Source organism: Ursus maritimus, unplaced genomic scaffold (genome assembly GCF_017311325.1).
Source record: "Ursus maritimus isolate PB19 unplaced genomic scaffold, ASM1731132v1 scaffold_4, whole genome shotgun sequence".
NCBI lineage: Eukaryota > Metazoa > Chordata > Mammalia > Carnivora > Ursidae > Ursus > Ursus maritimus.
The window spans coordinates 3,300,955-3,321,129 of record NW_024426552.1 but is presented as its reverse complement, the minus strand read 5'-3'; the positions used below and the strand labels follow the sequence as shown (position 1 = coordinate 3,321,129).

Below are 20,175 nucleotides of genomic sequence, written 5' to 3'. Positions count from 1 at the left end.
CACCTCGTCCGAGCAGCCGTGCCAGAGCTCATCCTGACTGTCCCCCTGCAGGACCAGCTGTCCCTGTAAGTACAGTTTTGTGGACAAGAAGCTGACACCACGCCGTGATGTCCCCACGTACCCCAAGGTGAGAAGAAGTTCTGGGTCTGGAGAAACGGCAGGTCTGCGCCCCCAGCCAGGCCCCCCACCCTCAGCCACCCCGACGCCCTGGCCAGGCCCCCTCTGTCGGCACGTTTGCAAACACAGCTCCCGCCCTGGCCCTGGGCTGTGGGCCCCCCTTGCTGTTCTTAGGCCCAGTACTTTTTCTCTTTGCTGTGTGCTGGCCATGGGGGACCCTAGGCCTGCAGGTCTCGGCCCCTCCCCCACTCGCTGAAGGTGTTTACACTCAGACTTTACGATAAGGAGCTTCATTTTTTAAAATCACCTAAAATCCGCCTCATTGGCTCTCCTGTCCTGAACAGTATGTAAGTACCATGAGAAGTTTGGCTTTTCCGCCTCAAGAGGTTTCTCCGTTGCGAGAGCCCAGGCCCTAGTGGAGGGCCCAGTGACCTGGGGGTTGGGGGGCAGGGGCTTCAAATCACCACAGAGAAGGGTCTGGCGATGTCGGTCACCATCTCGGCTGTGCCTTCAGCTGAGCAAGCGAGACCCCGGCCTGGCAGACTGTCCACATGCGCTTACGTGAAGAGTCAAGCTTCGGTGTGCTGGCACGGGGACAGGTGTCCCGAGGCCGGCATGGGGCAGACCCCCACCCCCACTGCCCACGGTCCTCGCAAGGACAAAGAGCCTCCCAGAGCCAGCCTGTGAGGGGTTCCCCCAACCTGGTTCCAAATACGTGCGGCATATTGTCCGAGGCTTCACATGGACACTAGGGCCTCTTCCACAAGAAAACGTGACCCGCATCTCCCAGTCCTGCCCCAGGGGCCCACAAGGCCTAGCCTACAGCCAAAATGAAAGATGTCCATCCTCCATAGCAATTCCTCAAAGAAACCAAATAGGGGCGCTTGGGTGACTCAGTCGGGTAAGCGTCTGACTCTTGCTTTCAGCTCAGGTCATGATCTCAGGGTTGTGGGATTGAGCCCCACGTTGGGCTCTGTGCTCAGCAGGGAGTCTGCTTGGGATTCTCCCTCTGCTCCTCCCCCTGCTCTCTCTCTCTTTAAATAATAATAATAATAAATAATAATAAATAAATGAAAAACCAAGCAAACCAAAGACCTCGGGGAAGAGTACATCTAATCCCAAACACCATGACAGTCTTACGTCTAAGATCCCAGCCTGTTTCCCAGGACAATTTGACCCGAACTCTGGCGCTCCCCGATCCACAGCGCCCAGCAAGCGGCACCTCGTTAGCCTGCAGCCAAAGCAGAAACTCTGAGTAGCTTCTTGGCCAGTATTTGAATCTTCTGCCCAGTTAATTCCTTTTCCTTGACTCCACTCTACTGTGCATGTTTTGTTTTTTTTTTAAAGATTTTATTTATTTATTTGACAGAGAGAGAGACAGCCAGCAAGAGAGGGAACACAAGCAGGGGGAGTGGGAGAGGAAGAAGCAGGCTCATAGCGGAGGAGCATGATGTGGGGCTCGATCCCATAACGCCGGGATCACGCCCTGAGCCGAAGGCAGACGCTCAACCGCTGTGCCCCCCAGGCGCCCCTACTGTGCATGTTTTAATCGGGTTTACGGAGAGGTAATTTACCCACAGTCAGGTTTGCCTCCTGCAGGTGCGGAGCGCTGTGACTTTGCAGAGACTAAGTCAGGAAACCTCCGCACCATCAAATGTGGAACATCTCTGTCACCCACGACCCCCCTGGTGCCCCCGCCCTGCCTCTGGCAGCCACAGACGGGATGTCTGTCCCTGGAGGCTGGCCCTCTGCAGAATCCTTGCAGTGTGGCCTTGGAGTCCGTGCACAGGTGTCCTTGACCAGGGGACAGGAGGACGTGGAGCGAACGTCCCGCGGCCCGTGCGAGCTCACCAGCCTTTGTCTCAGCCCAGAGCCTAACCGACCTCCTGTCCTTTCCAGTACCTGCTCTCTCCAGAGACCATCGAAGCTCTCCGGAAGCCCACCTTTGACGTCTGGCTCTGGGAGCCCAACGAGGTGAGCGAGGGGCCCCTGGTGCCAGTGTCACGGGGACCTGCCAGGGCCACCCCAGCCCCCATCTCCGCCTTCTCTCTGGCCTTTGTTGTTTTGACTTGATTCCCTAGGTTTTCCCTCAGTCTGACCCTGGGTGGGCTCAGGAGGGCCGGGACGCAGGACTCAGGAAGGGGGGGTGTCAGAGCAGAGGCGCGGGCGGTCAAGTGCAGGAAGGCTGGCCCCCCAAACCCTGCACACCCTCCCAGGCCAGCTGCCGTGCCCCGTGAGGGGAAACCCGGGAGATGCCTCCTCAGGAAAGGGGCTGAGGGAAGGCAGCTGTGTTGCAGCCAGAGGACTGGGGGTGCAGGACTTGCGCAAGACCGTTCCTCCAGTTTCCCTTTCTGCTGAGCAAATACGAACATGGGGATTTTTGTTTGTTCAGTCTAATAATAACATCAGTTGTACCCCTCCATTTCTGAGCCCCAAGAAAACAAAAGTTCCTCATCACAGACACGAGGCCCACCAAATCTTCAACTCCTCCAGCTTTCCAGTAATGCAGACACGCAGAAAGTCTGCCCTCCCAGCAAGCTCGCCGCAGGTTACAGGAAAAGAGGGCTCTGCGCCCTGAGCGGGCATCGTGTCGCTGACCAGGGCCTGGGGTCTCCAAGTGCCCGGCTCTCGTGCTTTCATTCTGGCACAAGACTGCCGCGCTGCCCACCCTGCCTCCGCCCCACTGCGCGCTGGCCCCCGTCCCGGGGATTGTCCCATCCAAGCCCTGGACCAGACAACACGTGTGCCCCAAATCATCCAGCCACCCAGGAGCGTGCAGGACTGGAGCGTGGGTTTAGACGGGCAAGAGACCAGGGCGGAAGCCGCCGTGCTCGGGAGGGTGGGAGGCAGCATGGCCAGGAGAAACGGGAGTCAGGCCCTTGAAGACAAGTCCTGGGACCGAGGTCTGAACAGGGGACCCAGGCTGGGCAAGGCCCGTTCGCAGGCAAGTGGGCACAGCAGGATGGCTCGGCACTCACAGATTCCCGCTTCTGGTGGGTGGGCAGACACGGCTGCTGGAAACCGTTCCAGCTTCCGCATGCGGGAGTGAAAGCGGAGCCGAGTCCCCGATGGCAAAGCGCCTGCATGGAAACGGGCACTCGCTTCCAGCCCCGTCTCCATCTCCCACGGAACCTCTGCTGTGGCCGGAGAGGTCATGCCGCCTCATGGAGAGACTGAAGGATTCATGCAACCACGAGGGGAAGGCTTCCTGCCCACGGCGTCAGGACCGGGGTGAAGCCCACAGGTGGGCCCGGCCTCTGGGTGGGCTTCCCCCAGAGCATCCCAGTGCCCAGGGCAGACTGCTCAGCAGTTCCCGGGTTTCAAGAAGTGTTCTCCCAGCATGCGGCCAGGAACCAGAAATGCCAAAGACGGGAGCCCTAGCCTCTGGCCAGTGTGGGGATGCCGTGGATTTTGGACTGTGGGTGGTGAAGGCCCCCCAAAACTGCATCTGGCCGCCCACGAAGCAGCTCACGCCCTGGAATGTCAGGCCGCTGGTACGGGGCTCACGTCTCTTCCTCTGATTGGGGCTATCACTGTGCCCAGCACCCCCGGCCCCAGCCAGGGTCCTCCGGATCACAAAGCAGATGGAGGAGATGGCTTCCCATGTTCTAGTTCACCACTGGCTGACGTGTCAGAGTTCTTCCCGGTACGGCCGCCTCCCCGGAGCGCGGGGCTTGCAGAGCGCGGGGCTTGCAGAGCGCGGGGCCCCAGGTCTCCGGCGAGCGCCCGCAGCCAGCTCCATGCAGCCCTGCGGCCGGGACCGCCTAGCGTCTGGGGCTGCTGGTGTGGGAACGGATGCACAGAGATGCCCCCTTGCTCCAGAGCCATGCACACGCCACAGGACCAGATGGTCTCATCTGCCCATCACCTCCGACTGCAGACTCCCAAGCTCACCACCAGCGTTATATGGCTGGAGCTGTGTGTGCGCGTGGGGTGGGGAGCAGAGGGGCTGCAGCCCTCTGGCCCCGAGCGCTGGCATCCAGGACGGTGGGCACCAGCACCCCCAGCCGCACGCCAGGGCCCTGGACTTGTCCCCGGAGCCCGGCGCCCTGCACATACTCCTGTCCGCATCCCTCCTGTCCCCTCGAGGAGTACGTTCTACCTGTGACACTGCAGGCTCCCACATGTACCTCCCGTTTCCCCACTGAATTCTTGGCGATGCCACGGGTCTCAGCTCCGTGGCGTTCCTTCCACAGCTGTCTTGTGGACGCTGTAGGTACAGGGTTGCACCTGCAGAGGCCACGCCTCCCCCATTCCCAGCTCTCCCAGTACCGTGGGAAGGAAGATGGGTCTCTGGAGGCACGCCATGTAGCAGTCAGCTCGGCAGCCGTAACACGCATTATAGGCCCAGAACCTCCTCTCACACCTGGAGGTCCGATGTCAGGCGTCGGCCAGGCTGGTGTCTCCCCAGCCTCTCTCCCTGACGTGTAGACACCACCTTCCGTGTCCTCACGTGGTCGCCCCAGTGTGCTTATCTGTTCTGGTCTCCTCTCCCCACGGGGACACCGGTCCTACTGGACCAGGACCACCCCAATGACCTCATTTAACCTTAATGAGTGCTTAAAGGCCCTCTGTCCACACGGTCATGCCGGGGGTTCAAGCTTCAACATACTGATTTGGGGGCCACAGTTCAGTCCGTTGCACACCATTTGGGAAGAGAAGGTCACACGGCGACCAGAGGCCGCCCGTGAGTGTGGCCACGCAGGCCCAGGTAGCTGACAGATGGGACGGAGGCAGGGCTCAGGTGTGCGGTCCCGGGGCCTCGCGGGTCTCCCGTCTCCCCGGGCGCTGCACCCAAGACCTGCTTCCCAGAAAGCAGAGCCCACGTTCTCAGACTCTCACTTTTTAATAATCGTTCAGTCTTTCTTCCCCGGCTGAATTAGCTCCACAGCTCTGAGCTGTATTTAAACAGATCGCAACAATGACAATCCATCCTCTCCGGGACTGAAAACAAATCTATTTTAACCTGAGCGAGATTTCTGTGGAAGACAGCTCGGTGACAGAACGCAGCTTACCTTCCAGACTCCACAATGAGCGCATTACAGTGTGTGTCTGGTCCCCACGGACCCCCCAAGGGCTCAGAAAGCGTGCTGGGGACACAGGCTATCGAGTGTCAGCGAGAGCACAGGGCATCTGTGTCTGTGAAGGCACCTGCTCTCAGGCGCGCGTCCCACAGAACCGTGTCCCAAGCACCTCGGCCTGGCTTCTCGTGTGTCCGAGCTCACAGAGTCACTCCTGACATGGCCGTTTGGGGGTGCTGCCTCTCACCCAATCGCTGTCCCTTCTTGCGTGGAACTCCCTTGACTTCTTAGCCCAATGACTCTTTCAAGTCCCCACATCCCTGCTAGGGGTCCTGGGACCCCCCCCCCCGGTCAACATGGCTTCGCTGTCGGGGCTCCAAGGAGTGGAGGGCTCACCCTCAAGGGACAGGCAGGCCCCGCAGGCATCTCCCGGGACGCAGGAAGGGCGGCTCTGTCGGGCAGGCCGTGCTGGCCCGCCCCCGCCACCGACCACCCTTCTGCTCCTGTGTCCGCAGATGCTGAGCTGCTTAGAGCACATGTATCACGACCTGGGCCTGGTCAGAGATTTCTCCATCAACCCCATCACACTCAGGAGATGGCTGGTAAGTGCAGGCCCCCACGTCCCCCTTGAATACGGCGTCATCCCGTTACTGGGGAACGGACCAGCCGGGCACCCGCCTGGTGGCGCTGGGCCTCCTACAGACGGAGGTGACGTTCCCATGAGTGTTCTGTGAGGACGCGCAGCCTGTCCCCGTCCGTCTCCCACCAGAACACTCCGCGCCCTTGAGCTGCTGCTCTGATGCGCGAGACAATATGAAGACCCAGGGAGGGGCCGGTGAAGTGAGTGTGCGGCGAGCGAGTGTGCAGGTGTGTGCACGTTTATGGGGGGGCGTGAGTGCGCGTGTGTGGAAGGGTACGTGTATGAGTATGTGAGTGTGTGTTCAGCAACAGATTACATAAAATACTGCTCAGAACCAAGTAGGAAAGCTTAGATGTTAAGTATTAAAACACGAAAAGGTGTGATGAGGACCGGGACCCAGAGCCGCTCCGATAGCCCCCCAGGCCCCCCCGCAGCGTCACATCCCCGCGTGGTTCCTCAGCGCCTCTGGGGACACCTCAGCCCATGAGCCCAGGTGCAAGTCGCAGGGTGGCCAGTGGGACGTCCTCGGGCCTCGGGCCACCTCGCGCGGACCTCCAGCAGGCGGCTGGCCTCTGGGTCAGCCGAGGGGGACGCAGAGCTCATCCAAGACACCCGCGGGCAGCCGGCAACACAGGGAGGAAGGTGGGCAGGGCAGCTTGGCGGGGAGGGCAGGCAGCGGACGCGGCACTGGAACCCTCGTCTCTCGCAGCTCTGCGTGCACGACAACTACAGGGACAACCCCTTCCACAACTTCCGGCATTGCTTCTGCGTGACCCAGATGATGTACAGCATGGTCTGGCTCTGCAGGCTCCAGGTGGGTCGCTGGGGGCTCCTTCGGGGGGGGGCACCCTCGGGACACGGCCCCCACCTGGGGGCACAGGCTCCCCCGCCCTCCCGGCCCCACCCCCCAGGCCAGCAGCCAAGGGGCTTCCTCCCACCCGTGTCACTCCTCTCCCCCCATTCCAGCCCCCTCCTCACCCCCTCCCACTCTCTCTCTGATCCAGGAGAAGTTTTCCCAAATGGATATCTTGATCCTAATGACGGCAGCCGTCTGCCATGATCTGGATCATCCAGGATACAACAACACGTACGTACATAATTTCTCTCTTTTTTTCCTTTTAATGGGCTCTCTGGTTATCAGAGTGACCTTTTCAGCTTAACACGCACACCAGTTCCAAGTTGGAGCTGTCGGCGAAGGCCTCACCAGCCCGCAGCTCACCTCCGTAGGACACAGCTCGCACTCTGGGACTTGGTCCAGGGCCCCGGGCCTCCCGGGGAGGACACTTCGGGGTTACCAGGCCCCAAGGGGCTGCCACACTCTTTTGCGGTCCCGGCTCCGGACCCTGCATGTGCAAAGTACTCGGGCAGAGCCCTGGTGATGTCAGACCTCCTCTCCGCCTGAAGCAGGGGTGGTGTCCGCACACAATACCCGGTTCTCCGGATCCCCCTCCCCAGCCCATTTCCAACAGGAGTGAGGGGCAGAGGGAGTGGGGACGGGTAGCGGGTGGGAGGAGTCCACCCCGGGCCGTGGGGGCCAGGACCACAGGCCAGGCATCACGGGAACAGTGATCCACTCCCACTTCTTGGGCGACAAGGGCACAGGGTCCACCCCACATAACTGCCAGGTTTCGGCCGTGTGGCACTGGTTTGTGTCCCGGGTGATGCCCCTGTTCCAGCAGATGTATTTGTGTGGCCGAGAACTCACCCACGTCAGGCTCCACAGTGTGGACGCCCATGCTCCCCCGAGGAAGAGCACCACGTGCATGCATTCCATCCTTTCACACTCAAGATGACGTGAGGAGCACAGTCCAGCCCAGGGGTCGCAGCCACAGCTCTGACGTGAAAGCACACCCCGGTGCCCACTCAAACGTCTGCCCTTTCGCACATACTGATGGTGCAGCGAGCGACCAAAACGGAAGGCCCGATCGCCTTCGGGCACTGTCCCTGGGAGCAGGGGAGAGGTGTGGGTGGTGTCCGCCTGGTAGGATTATAAGGCCTTGAGGGCGTCTGGTGAACAGGGCAGCAGAGAGTCAGGAGAGCCCAGAGGAGCGCGTCCCTGGCACCGCGGGAGGCGCCACGATGCCCTCCCGGCATCTGCTGGCACCGCTGCGTCCCCGCAGGTGCCCAAGGTTCCGTGTGCTCTCTCCTTCCATGCCAGGTACCAGATCAACGCCCGCACGGAGCTGGCCGTCCGATACAATGACATCTCGCCCCTGGAGAACCACCACTGCGCAGTGGCCTTTCAGATTCTCGCCCAGCCCGAGTGCAACATCTTTGCCAACGTGCAGCCAGACGGGTTCAAGCAGATCAGACAGGTGTGCAGGCCCTCTGACTGCAGGGTGGGGGGACGATGAGCACCACCATGGGGCAGAGCCCCTCGCTCCAGTGGCTGGGGCCCCCACACGGTCCTGGGCCCACCCCTCCCCCACCAAGGCCAGTGGCACCCCAAGGAGAGGCGACCCCACAGCCTGCATTTCACACCCCACGTTTCACCAAATCCTTTGAGACTCGTCCTTTCTCCAGCCCACAGCCTGGGAGAGTGAGGGGTCCAGAGATTGGGTCACTCACTCACCAGAGGTCCACAGTGAGTCCGAGCAGGCCCCGGACAGACCCACCTGCTGCATCCAACCTAGCGGAAACCTGACTGCTCCCCCGAACCCCCACCACGACCCAGTCAGCCCCACCGCCCATTTCAGATAAGGGACGCTGGGGAGGAGGGGACAGCGTCCTCCTGTCCTGAGACACTTCCGACTCACTGGAAGTAATGCCCCCTTCCACACAGGGGGTCCCCGCTGAGCACAGCCCCGTTGCGCCCCCCTCTGATGCTTCCAGGGGAGGGAAGAGACCAGAAAGACCTCTTGGAGGAATGTATGGGTTGAATGGTAGCCCCCTTCTGCCAAAAAAAATTATATGTTCCCTTCCTGACCTGCGGAGCCTGTAAATGTGGCTCTACTTGGGTAAGAGTCTGCTGGTAGTTAAGTTAGATCTCCGGAGATTAGCTTAGATTATCCAGGCCGGCCCTAAATCCAATGACAAGTGTCTCAAAAGAGACAGCAGGGGAGACGAACATGGAGGAGAAAGCCGCATAAAGCCGAGGCAGAGGCTGGAGTGATGTGGACTCAAGTCAGGGAGCGCCTGGGGCCTCCAGGAGCAGGAAAAGTCAGGAAGGACGTTTCCCCAGAGCCTTGGGACTTCTGGCCTCCGGACCGTGAGAGGGGGCCTTCCTGCTGGTCCCCGTCACCCAGCGAGTGGTGCCTGTAAGGCAACCTCAGGACACGCGAGCCAGGGGCCGTGTTCATGGGCAGGAGCCGCGCTCTGCCGTCCCACAATGAGAACATCACCCGCTCGATGCCTCGGGGCAGCTTCAAGGTGCACCTGATAAAGACACGGGAATCCAGGAATCCGCGCTCTCCCTCCTGGAGATCTGATAAGCTTCACTCTGTCAGAGAACAGCAGCCTCGTAAACCATTGTCACCCATCGGCCAGGCTTCCAGGAAGCTCAGAGCTCAGGGCGGTGCCGAAGGTCAGTCACCATGTCACCGATTCCTGGCACAAGTGTGTCCCCTTTATCTGTGGGCTCTCCCGCCTCTCTCCCCTGCTCTGGAGCCGCCCAGCCGGGGTGCCAATGCTGTCGGGATGAGTGGAGGTGCGTCCGTCTCTCAAGTGGGAAAAGGGCTCTCTCATGGAGAGCCCCCGACGGTGGCCCGGTGAGGAGCTCCTGCAGGGACCGGCTTGGAGAAGCTCAGCAGCCGGGCCCCTTGTGTGAGACGCACCAGGACCCGCACCCGTGCCCGCCCCGGGGCCGTCAGAGCAGGACCCCCCCACCAGGGGGGCACAGGAGGCTTGACCTGCCTCAAACACATGACTAACGTGAAAATGAGACTTTCTGAGCATAGAATCAATTGTCCCAATTTTTTTTTTTGAAAGATTTTATTTATTTTAGAGACAGAAAGACCGCAAACAGGGAGAGGAGCAGAGGGAGAGGGAGCAGCAGACTCTGCACTGAGCGTGGAGCCTGACGTGGGGCTCAATCCCAGGACCCTGAGATCACGATCTGAGCTGCCCAGACGCCCTAGTTACCTCAATTTGTAGTAATATTTTGTCACTAAGTATGTTTAGGGTTAACTCCTCACAGGATGGCTCCTTCGCCAGTAACACAGTGAGATCTTCACAGAGAAAGCACAGAATTCAGAATGCCCCAAAATACATCTGAGATGAGCCCTATTGGCTGACGTCACTTCTACACCTGACGCTGTAGCTGTTTTCTGGGGAAACCCAGAGGTCTGTGCAGCACACACGTGTGTCCTTACACATGTTTTCGGGGTGACGGATGGTCACAGCTTCAAATGTTACTTCTGCTAAGCCAGTATTTGGTTAACGAGGTAATAAAATATTTATATTTTAAAAATCTCTGCATCCTCGGGGCACCCGGGTGGCTCAGCCGGTTCAGCGTCCGACTCTTGATCTCGGCTCAGGTCTTGATCTCAGGGTCGTGAGTTCAAGCCCTGCACTGGGCTCCACACTGAGCGTGGAGCCTACTTAAAAGAAAGAAAAATTTTTAAATCATTGCATCGTCCTTTACAAATGTGTGAGTAGAACAGTGCTGTCAAATATAGCCTGACTTTGATGGCTCCCAAGCAGCAAAGGCACAGATCCCATAACAGGGGAAAAGTCTCCTGGAAAATCGGTTATTGACCTCCAACGATGTGATGTGAAAGGAACAGCCATATACCTGATTCCTGGATTGAGGGGAAGCGTTAGTCCTTGGCTGAAGGCAGCCGTCACGAGGAAGCATGGTGCTGAGCCTGCCACCTCCAAGCGAATGGGCCTGGCGGGCCTGGGGTCACTGCCTCCTCCTGGCCTTGGCATTCGGGGCCCGCTTGCAGCGCATGCGTGGGCTTGAATCCCCAGCCTCCACTCGCCAGCCGCAGCCTGGGAGGCTCCCCAGCCTCCTCAAGGCTCTGTTTCTTCATCTTGAAAATGAGGACAGTGATTCTCAGAGACACACATTGAGCTGGCACGAGGACCAAGTGGACACTGTGCGAGGAGGGCTCAGCACGCGCCAGGGCTCGCGGAGTGATGCTAGGACGGTACCCGGGGTTAACATTTTGTTTTCACTTTTCAGGGGATGATCACATTAATTTTAGCCACTGACATGGCAAGACATGCAGAAATTATGGATTCTTTCAAAGAAACAATGGAGAATTTTGACTACAGCAATGAGGAGCACATGACCCTTGTAAGTAGCTTGTTTTAGCTTGTTCGGGGGCTGGTGCATGAGTCCCACCCTCTAGCCCAGACCGGAAACCAAGAAACCCAAACCCTTGCCTGGCCCTGGAGCGAGGCATGATTAAAGTGGGCGCCGAGTCACAGCGCCTACCCGGAAAGCCCCCAGCGGGCCCATGTCCCGGTTAGAGACAGCTTTCCCAATTCCTGCATCTCATTCCGACGAAGGTGGTGAGTGAGTGAAGGCAATCAATCCATCTTGCTCTGGTTTCCTGGGAACAAAGTTGGTCCTCCCACGAAGGCACGGCCCCAGAAAATACTCTGCATACCAGCTTCTGGGCGGGAAAGTCAGGGCCCTGCAGGGCCCCTTCCCGGCTCCCCCCTCCATGAGCAGGGGCCGGGCATCCAGAGAATGGGAGCAGACCTCTCCAGTGAGGAGAGCCCACCTGGGTCTGCACCGTGCCTGCCCTCTTAAGAAAAAAACACAGGGAAATGTCCTTCCCAGTCTTCAGAGAAGGGGTGACGCTGAGCCTGGTCTGCATGTGAGGCCTGCTTTCCGGCATTCTCTCTTTTAACACTGATGGTCCCTTTCCATGCCTAGAAGCTGAGGAACAAGGACAGCCCTCTGAGATCTGGCTGACCTTCTGAGCATCCCGTCCCTGAAACTGAATTACAGCTAACACACAAAGTGTGCAGACAAGGACCTCGAGTTTTCCATAAGTGAACAGCAGGAGAAAATGTCCCCGCGAGCCAGGGCCTCCGAGGCATCCCTTCATGGGGCCAAACACGGGGAGATGCGGTCACGCTGGAGGGACGTCCCTGCTCCTGAAAAACCAGCGGGGTGTGGGAGGTGCCGCCTGCCCTCCACAGCGGGGCAAGGAGGAAGGACAAGTAGGCTGTGCCCCTTCAGAGTCTCATGTTCCCTCTAACACGTAAGGAAAGGCCCTCAGGGGCAGGAGGCCAGAGGTCTTGCTGCAAGGGGTCGAGTGGTCAGGACAATGAGACACCCAACTGTTGGAGCAAGGGGGAGAAAGGGGCGCCGGGTCCACAGGCGCCATCCGTCCCCACACAGAGTGAGGGTCCATGGCCTGCAGCACAGACCAGGGGATCGTGCCTTGGCCGAGGATCCCCCAAAGCACCCACTTCTTGAGGGACACAGGGGCTGGAGGAGGTAGAGGGAAGGGCCCAAGAGTGGAAAGGTTCTGGGTCAAAATGGATTCTAGGGCCTCAGCCGAGGCCCCCAATAGGAGGCCTGGATACCGTGCCACATGTGGCCGGGGCCAGAGATCCTGGCACAGCTCCCCCCAGCACGGCAGTGCCCAGGTGTCAGGCCAGCTTCCCTCAGAGGCCTGTTGGGCAAGGCCCTATAATGGCCTGTGTTCTGGAGCCGACTCCCAGAGGAGACAAGGAAGGCCTGGATCGACTCCCAGGCACTGATAAGGAAGGGTGGTGACCAGGGACAGGGAAAAGGGCAGCCGGGTCACCCTGAGGTTCAGCCGGGCCATGCCAGATGCTGAGCTGAGTGGAGAGGTGCTTTGCCGAGTCAGGGTCCCCGCCTGCCTCCTGGAAGACCGGGTGCAGACAGCCCGGGCCCACTCAGGGCCCACAGCCCACACTGCTGTGCCCAGGGGGACTTCCTGCTGGGTCACCTTCAGACCCCGAGCGGTGGCCTGTGCTTTGTCCCAGGACGTCGGTGACCCCTGGGGACAGTCGTGTGTGGCAGCAGGGGACCGTGCTAGGGAACACCCTCTGGCTCTCGGGAGCCAGGAAGGCTGGAAGGAGGGGCCAGAGCTGGACCAGGAAGGCGGTGGGCAGCAGGGGGAGGCCAGGCTCCTGCAGGGTGGTGGCTTAAGCAGGAAGTGCAGGGGCCCAGGCAGAAAGCGCAGGCTCATGGGGGAGACACAGGCCTGGGAGCACAGGGCAGAAGCCCACACCGCCTTCAACGCCACGTGATTTTTCTGACTCCTGGCAGGAGGGGCAGACGGTACGGGAGCTTGGCCCGGAGGACACCCCTGGGGTCACAGGCAGCAGTGCAGGTGCCCCTCCTGATGAGGGGCACGCGGTGCCCAGGAGGATGCCCCCCCCCGTTTCTGTGGGGGCCTTCCTCTGATACGCTCACTGCTACCAGGGGTCCCACCACCACCTACCTCAGTGGGTCTCCTTATTACCCTTTTCACCTCTGCCTGCTAACGGAGACTTCTTTCTATACGTTTGCGTGTCCTCAACAAGCAAGAAGAGCCTTTTAAACTTTACGATTTAAGTTTGTATCACAAAACATGTCTGTGTTAAACACACTTTTCTACTACTCAAGCCCCCCCAAACAGATTCTGATCCCGTGGGGGTGCGGTGATGCCCCGTTCTCCCGGGGGCGGCTGGGGGTCTAGACGCAGACTGCTGGCGCACCTGCCCAGAGCGAGCTCGCGGCGCCGTGGATGGAGGCAGCAAAGCTCAGTCACTGTTGGCCAGCGGCACAGTCCTCCATCCCCCGGGGTGGCAGGTCCAGACCCAGACAGCAGCCATGGGACGTGCTCTGTGCCCCATGCCTGATCCCAGATCTCTCTTCCAGCTGAAGATGATTTTGATAAAATGCTGTGACATCTCTAACGAGGTCCGTCCAATGGAAGTGGCAGAACCTTGGGTGGACTGCCTATTAGAAGAATATTTCATGCAGGTAAGATAATCCCACACCCACCAGGCCCCCGGCCGCTCGGCTCAGCCCCTTGACGGGCTCCGTGATGGAAAGGCGATGGGTGTGCCCAGGGGGACTAGTGGAGCGGGTCACAGACGATCTCTCCAGCCTCCAGAAAGCCCTCACAGCAGGTGCACACCCAAGATGAATGGGTACAGTGTGACACAGGAAAGACAGGAACAGCCCAGGAGAGCGAACATTGGAACCCGCCGCCCGTGACCAGTAACTGAGCAGCTAGTAGGGCAGACAAGGCAGGCGAATGGCCAGAATGATAAGCAGCAGAGGCAGGAGGGGCCCCCGGGGCGGGCCGGCTGGCACGTCCAGCCCTGGGGAGGCCCTCAGACAGAGAACCCAGCCAGCCCACACGGGAAGATGCCGGCAGGCCAGTGAGGTGGACCCCAGGAGGCTGGGGGTCCTGGAGGCCGCCTCTGCCGTGCAGCAGCCGGGGGACACGCTGCACCGGCCGCACCTGTCCCTGCACCCTGTCCTCACGGCCGGCCCTGCACTCCCTCTGAACGCTCCGGTGGCCACCGAGACACCGCCTCCATCCCTGTTGCTGCCACTGCCCCTACGGCAGAGCGGTCTGGCCGGGTGAGGCACAGGAACGGGCCCCGAGCCCTCAGACCCACAGAGTCCCCAGATTTCACAGATATTCCTCTCTAACATGCGGCCCACTGCATCTCCCAGAGCGACCGCGAAAAGTCCGAGGGCCTTCCTGTGGCCCCTTTCATGGACCGGGACAAAGTGACCAAAGCCACGGCCCAAATTGGGTTCATCAAGTTTGTCCTGATCCCGATGTTCGAAACGGTGACCAAGGTGAGTGAGTGTCACGTCTGGGAAGACGCCACATTGATACACACATGTGCACGCGCACACACACACGCACGTTCACACGCACGCCCGTGTGCGGTGTGAGGTGGAACCCGAGGCCCCTCCGTCAGCATCCCCAGAGTCCTCACCCTCTCGCCTCCCCATCTCAGCCCCCTAGCCTTCCTGTCTCCATGCCCCCTGGAGCCACCCCAGGCCGTCCACTCCCAGGGCACCTTTGCATTCAGAAGGACCTCCTAACCTGCTCCACTCTACCCAGCACACGGCCATCCCCAGGCTGATTTTAGCAAGGAAACCATGTCTGCCTCTCTCCTGAGCCTTCCATGGCTCCCCATTCCCCCAACACAGGGAGAGCTGTCCCCCTCATTGCACGAAGTCCCCCGCCCTCCCTGGCACTCCTGTCTTACAGGACGGCCCACAGCTTCTGGTCCTCACCTTTCTTCACACCTTTGCCTCCTAGTGCACTGGTTCATCGGCCCCATGCGGCCTACCAGCCTTCCAGAACCACCTCAGCCCATCCTCCCATAAACCTCATTCACTGCTACTTCTCTGGGGACTCGTCCCCCCTGTACATTCCTTGCATGGACTTCCAGGCCTTTATCATGGCCAGCGGGTGCAGGGGCGCAGGACTGCCATGTGGGCCCACCCTCCCCCCTGCGGCAGGACCGGGATGTGACTGGGGACGCACGGACGGCATTATGGGGCCGAGAGCTGCGTGCACAGGGTTCCACAGGGTGGGGATGGCAGGATGGCTGAGGCCACGCCACGGGACGGTCTGGTTCCTCCAGCCACGGGGCTGTCGGGAGACTGGAGGTCAGGCTGGCATCTGGACGACAGACATTCGGGGACAGGCGGGTGTAGGACAGGCGGGTGGAGGGCAGGTCCATGTGAAGTGAGAGGACAGAAACAGAGCGGGACCAGGAGGTGGGTGGGCAGGTGTCGGGCCTGCGAGTCTCCAGGAGCCACTGACCAGATAGCCTCAGAACCGGGGTCACCAGGGACCCCACGGCAGGGGTGGCCCAGAGGCTGCGAGAACACTTGCTGTGCGGTTCCCCTGACCCCCGGGTTCCCAGACGCTTTCTGTGGTGCCAAGAACGATGGACCGTGAACCCGTTTGTCTCTCCCAGCTCTTCCCTGTGGTGGAGGAAATCATGCTGCAGCCCCTCTGGGAATCCAGAGATCGTTACGAGGAACTGAAGCAAATGGACGATGCAATGAAAGAGGTAACGTGAGCCACGTGGGAAAGGCAGTCTTCCTTGTGGCGCTTAGCAGCGCAGGCCTGCGCCGGTCCACGCTCCTGGTGCCGCGGCAGGAGGGCCCGCTGGACCGGAGCTCATTTCCATCCCCCCGAAATCCAGACCCCGGCAAACCAGGGAATCTATACTCTCCATGAAACCAAACTGCACCCAATGCTCCGTGCCCCTTGGGGGGAGGGTCACACCGTCCCCCATCGTTGTGCTGTAATCAGATGTGCCAGGGTCTCTCTGAGTTTCAGATGCCCTCAGAGCAGCGCCCCAGCCCCTTGTGCATCCCTGTCCTCCTCCTGCCCCAGGGCTGACCTTGCTCAGTGACAGGGCGGTGAGATAAGACGCTCCCCGCCGGACAGAAGCCACTACCCACATCCCGGAGCTCACACATGGCGGCCTGGCCCCCTCAGGGTCTAGGAGACTGGGCCTGGCCCTAGGCTGCTGTGAGGCCGGGTACTATGTCCAGTGAAGGTCCAGCTCACATGTTCAGAGCCGGTGGACAGGCGTTCTGCACAGCCTGTGAGCGGGTCTGGCCACGCCAGGGCCTCGGTGCGTGCACATCTCTGCTTCGGGGACCCCTGCCTCCTGAGACCCACGCAGAGCCCCCCCTCTGATGTCCAGCTGCCCTCAGCCCGCCGCCGCTACCCCCTCTCTACAGGGGCCCTGATGCAGCAAGAGCCATGTCGTGCTGCCCCACACTCATCCTGGTCTGGCCTCAGCCGCGCCACACACCCCACCCCGTGCTGTCCCCACCACTCCCTTCAGTCAGGGCTCCCTGGTCATAGTGCCCCCCGGCCTTGCCACTAGGAACCCCCGTGCCCGCTGAGCGCCAGGTGGTCTCCCAGGTGCCCTATGTTGCTCTCGTCCCCCCCAAACTGCTGTGTGTACAACACCAGGCATGTCGTCGGTGCTCAGGAGCTGCCTGCTGGTCGATGGACTTTCCAGACCGGCAGCTGGTTTCTCTAGTCGGATCCCTCTACCAGAAGGTCGAGGAGAGACCCTGAGACTCCAAAGCCTACAAGAAAATGGTACAGAGAGCGATGTCTGAGCAGGTGTCCCTGGCGGGGCCCCTGGCATTCCTGGGCCCCTCCGAGAGCCATCGCTGTAAAGTTTCCAGGCCCAGACGCCTGGTGGGGGCCACTCGGACCCCCAGGATACTTTCCTACCCCCAGAAGGACAGACCCGCAAAAGACAAAGGGCCACGGGCTCCGTGTTCACCCCCATCAGTCCACTGGGCTCTGCCTCCAGGGCCAGCTGGTAGTCCCAGCTCGGGACTGTGGCCAGGACGGGGAGGCCTCCCGTAGCAGGGAAGGTGGCGGGCGTGCAGACAGCGCTATAGACATCCATCTTGGTGACACATGTTAGCATTTCACTCAACGGGAAGCTCTTTAGTGGACAAGCAGGCACTCATGGGCTCCTGGAACCTGATTGTCACCTGCTCTGTCCTGCTTACAGAAGACAGACAGCCTGACGGCCGGGGACACCAATGCGCAGAAAGAGAGAAACAGAGACGTGAGGAAAAGCAAAGATAAAGCCATCCTGAATTGACATCTCAATGAACATGGTAATTCCTATGAACACGGGGCGGCAGTGACGACCTATGGGGGTGGCGGGGAGGAGAGAAGGAGGGGAAGGCAGAAAATCCGAACGGCTGATGGGCTTGAAGTGAGTGAGATTCTGATTCCTTGCCTGTAATTCATAGAATTCGGCTCTGAAGGAAGGGGGACATGCTTTGGTTGATAGCAAAGGATCGGTCATGGGCATACGGGCCACTTCCAAGGAAAAGCACACTGTGAAAGCCCCCCAGAAACGCGGTATCGCTCACATGGCTTGAGCGTTTCCCGGGCACCCGACGGTAGCTGCTCGCGTGGCTGCGTCAAAGGCACACTGGCCCCTTCGGTCTGAAGGGTGACTGGAGAGATCCCCAGTTACGCAGGGCTGGGACGCGGGGTCTGGTTTCGTGCGGAGGAGCAGTGACCAGCGCGGGCACCCGACAGGCCCAGCTTAGCTAAGGACAAGCTGGGTGACCCGCACCAGGGTCTCAACCTCTCTGAGCCTCAGAGCCTCATCTCTCTACTCGTGGGAATAATACCGTTACTATTGTTGTTCTGTCCGTTAAACGGGCAGAATGCCGGAACACCACACGTGCCTGGAAACATTGGCATTTTGTTTTTCAGTCACATCCTACTTTTTCTAATGGTTCAGAGGAGGGATCAAAATTGTTGTATTTGGCGGAAATGTGTTCAACAGGGTGTGCGGTTTTAAGCATCGTCTGCACATCGTCCTGCGACGTCGGGTAGCGCCTGCACATTTTCAGTCCCAACAGAAGCTTCTTCCTTTTCCAAGCAGCCCAAGCCTGAAGGAGGCAGGACCGGCGCGGGCCACGGTGCAGGACCGGGCTGGCTGAGCCTCGCGGGAGCCGTCCGTGCAGGGAAGAGTGGACTCTGAGCGCCTGACTCCACAAGACTGCGTTTTCTAAGAACTGTTTTGTTCACGGATACAAAAAAAAAAAAAAAAAAGGAATTCATGATGCTGTACAGAATTTTTATTTTTAAACTGTCTTTTAAATAATATATTCTTATACAGAAAAGGGGTACTGTACTTATTCTTCGGTAGTGCTGTGTATCCTGGGGCTGCTTCCGAGAGTCCCCGGAGCCCCCCAGCTCTCCAGGGGAGACGAGGAACTGTGCTTTTCCCGCAGATGTATCTTACAACAGTTTTCCAGTGTGATGTGATGCTCCGTCCCGTGTAAATTCAGAATTAAATCTCAGGCGGTGCCCGGAGCGTGTCCTGTGTGTGAGCAGCGAGGGGACATTGGTGGCTCTGCGCGGGGAGGCATGGGGCTGGAGGCGGCTCAGACGGACAGGGGGCCAAACACACAACCAGGCTGGCGCCCGTTTACAGGGAGGTGGGCACCAAACACCTCAAACAGCAGACTGTACTCAACACATCTGAGGGGTCTGTCTTGGGGGAGAAGGGCTGTCCTTTCTTCCTGCCTTTGTTTCGGGGGCAAGAATTGGGGACATTCTGGGTCGCCCTGTAGCCCGTAAAGGGAAACCCGACCCCGGCTGGTGGGCAGTCAAGCTCTGAGGGGCAGCGCACACCCAGGCCCTCCCCCAGCGCCCCGCGTACGTCCAGACCCCTCGACAACGGGCAGCGCGCACCTGGGCCCTCCCCCCGTGCCCCACGCGCGTCCAGACCCCTCGATGCTTCCCAGGGCTGCGCACGCCTCCTCTGCCCCCTCTCCAGACCGAAGAGGCTCTGCTCTGAAAAAGCCTGTGAAGGCTGCCACATAATCTGAGCGCTGTGGGCATTTCATCTGGTGTTGATTAGTGTCCTCCGCACATTCATTCCCTCTCGGTGGATTCCAGAACGCTACTTTCCATCCCTGAATAATTCATTTTCTGCTGCGACATTTTCCATCACTTCTCGAATCCAGTTCAGTATGAACGGGGTCCTTGGGCTCTGCCTCTCTTCGTGGTCCTGTTTTTCCTTTTAACCCTGTTAGAGCCAGTACGCGTGGCAGCTTCGGCGACAGAACACCGAACTCGGCAGGCGTCCGGAAGGGATGCACGTCAGCCTACGCCTCCCCACTCGCCATCCGGCTCACAAGGTTGAGACCCGCTAGAGCTCTCTGACCAGTACCTCCCACCCACTCAGTTGTACTGAATGCCCACCTCGCCACGCTCTGCCCCCGTGAAACGTCACACGGCGATGACTGAATTCAGTGCTTGTGCACGCACACACATTAACCACACAACCGTGCACATATGCGTGTGTATACACGTCACGCACATAAACAATCCCATGTACACCTGTGTACACGCGCGCGCGCACACACACACACACACCCTAACGCGCTTTGTCTGCATTACCGGGCTGAGGTTATACCAAGTCCTGGGACAGGGAAATCAGCATCTCAGAGGAGTCTGTAAGGAGAGCAGCTCTGTGACAGTCCGTACCCTTGGTGGCAGCCTGGTTTCCACCAGTGGAGACCTTACAAACTGGCACGAGAGCACCAGCTCCCCGCAAAACGCTTCCTCCAACCTTCTGCCTCCAGAATGTTTATGTACTGGGGTCTTTGCACCCCATCAGCGGAGCCCATGGGGATGACGCGGCCCCAGCCTGAGTCACCTTCCACATGGGCACAGCCCCTCCCTTTACCGCAGCCAGCCTCTGTCCCAGGGACAAGCCCGAGGCTGTGGACAGGGGCCTGTCCGCCCGGTTCAGCCTGCTCACCCACAGCCTGGAACAGCCCTGCCCCAGGACGCTCCACATGTGGGAGCTAAGTCAGTGATGGCGTCGGCACTGGGGGCTGGAGGGTAAGACGTGGCCAAGTGTCAAGTCAGCGTGAAGGATGAAATGTCCAGAGCTGTGCTGCCCATCGAGAGACACACACAATGCCCC

At 59.8% G+C, this 20,175-nt stretch overlaps 1 protein-coding gene across 5 annotated transcripts in view; it reads left to right on the top strand.

Moving 5' to 3' along the window:
- The window catches only part of PDE9A (phosphodiesterase 9A), a 94,171-nt gene extending 74,396 nt beyond the window's left edge, over positions 1-19,775 (top strand). For 2 of the 5 annotated variants that reach the window (XM_040621878.1, XM_040621877.1), the window contains exons 5-16: positions 52-127; positions 2,017-2,091; positions 5,654-5,740; positions 6,488-6,592; positions 6,783-6,865; positions 7,937-8,093; positions 10,904-11,017; positions 13,571-13,675; positions 14,381-14,509; positions 15,649-15,744; positions 17,224-17,332; positions 18,115-19,773. In XM_040621878.1, coding sequence (XP_040477812.1) covers positions 52-127; positions 2,017-2,091; positions 5,654-5,740; positions 6,488-6,592; positions 6,783-6,865; positions 7,937-8,093; positions 10,904-11,017; positions 13,571-13,675; positions 14,381-14,509; positions 15,649-15,744; positions 17,224-17,316 — 1,120 coding nt within the window. In that variant the 3' untranslated portion in view covers positions 17,317-17,332; positions 18,115-19,773. The other 3 variants (XM_040621874.1, XM_040621875.1, XM_040621876.1) reach the window with 3 other exon arrangements.
- The last annotated feature ends 400 nt before the right edge of the window (positions 19,776-20,175 follow it).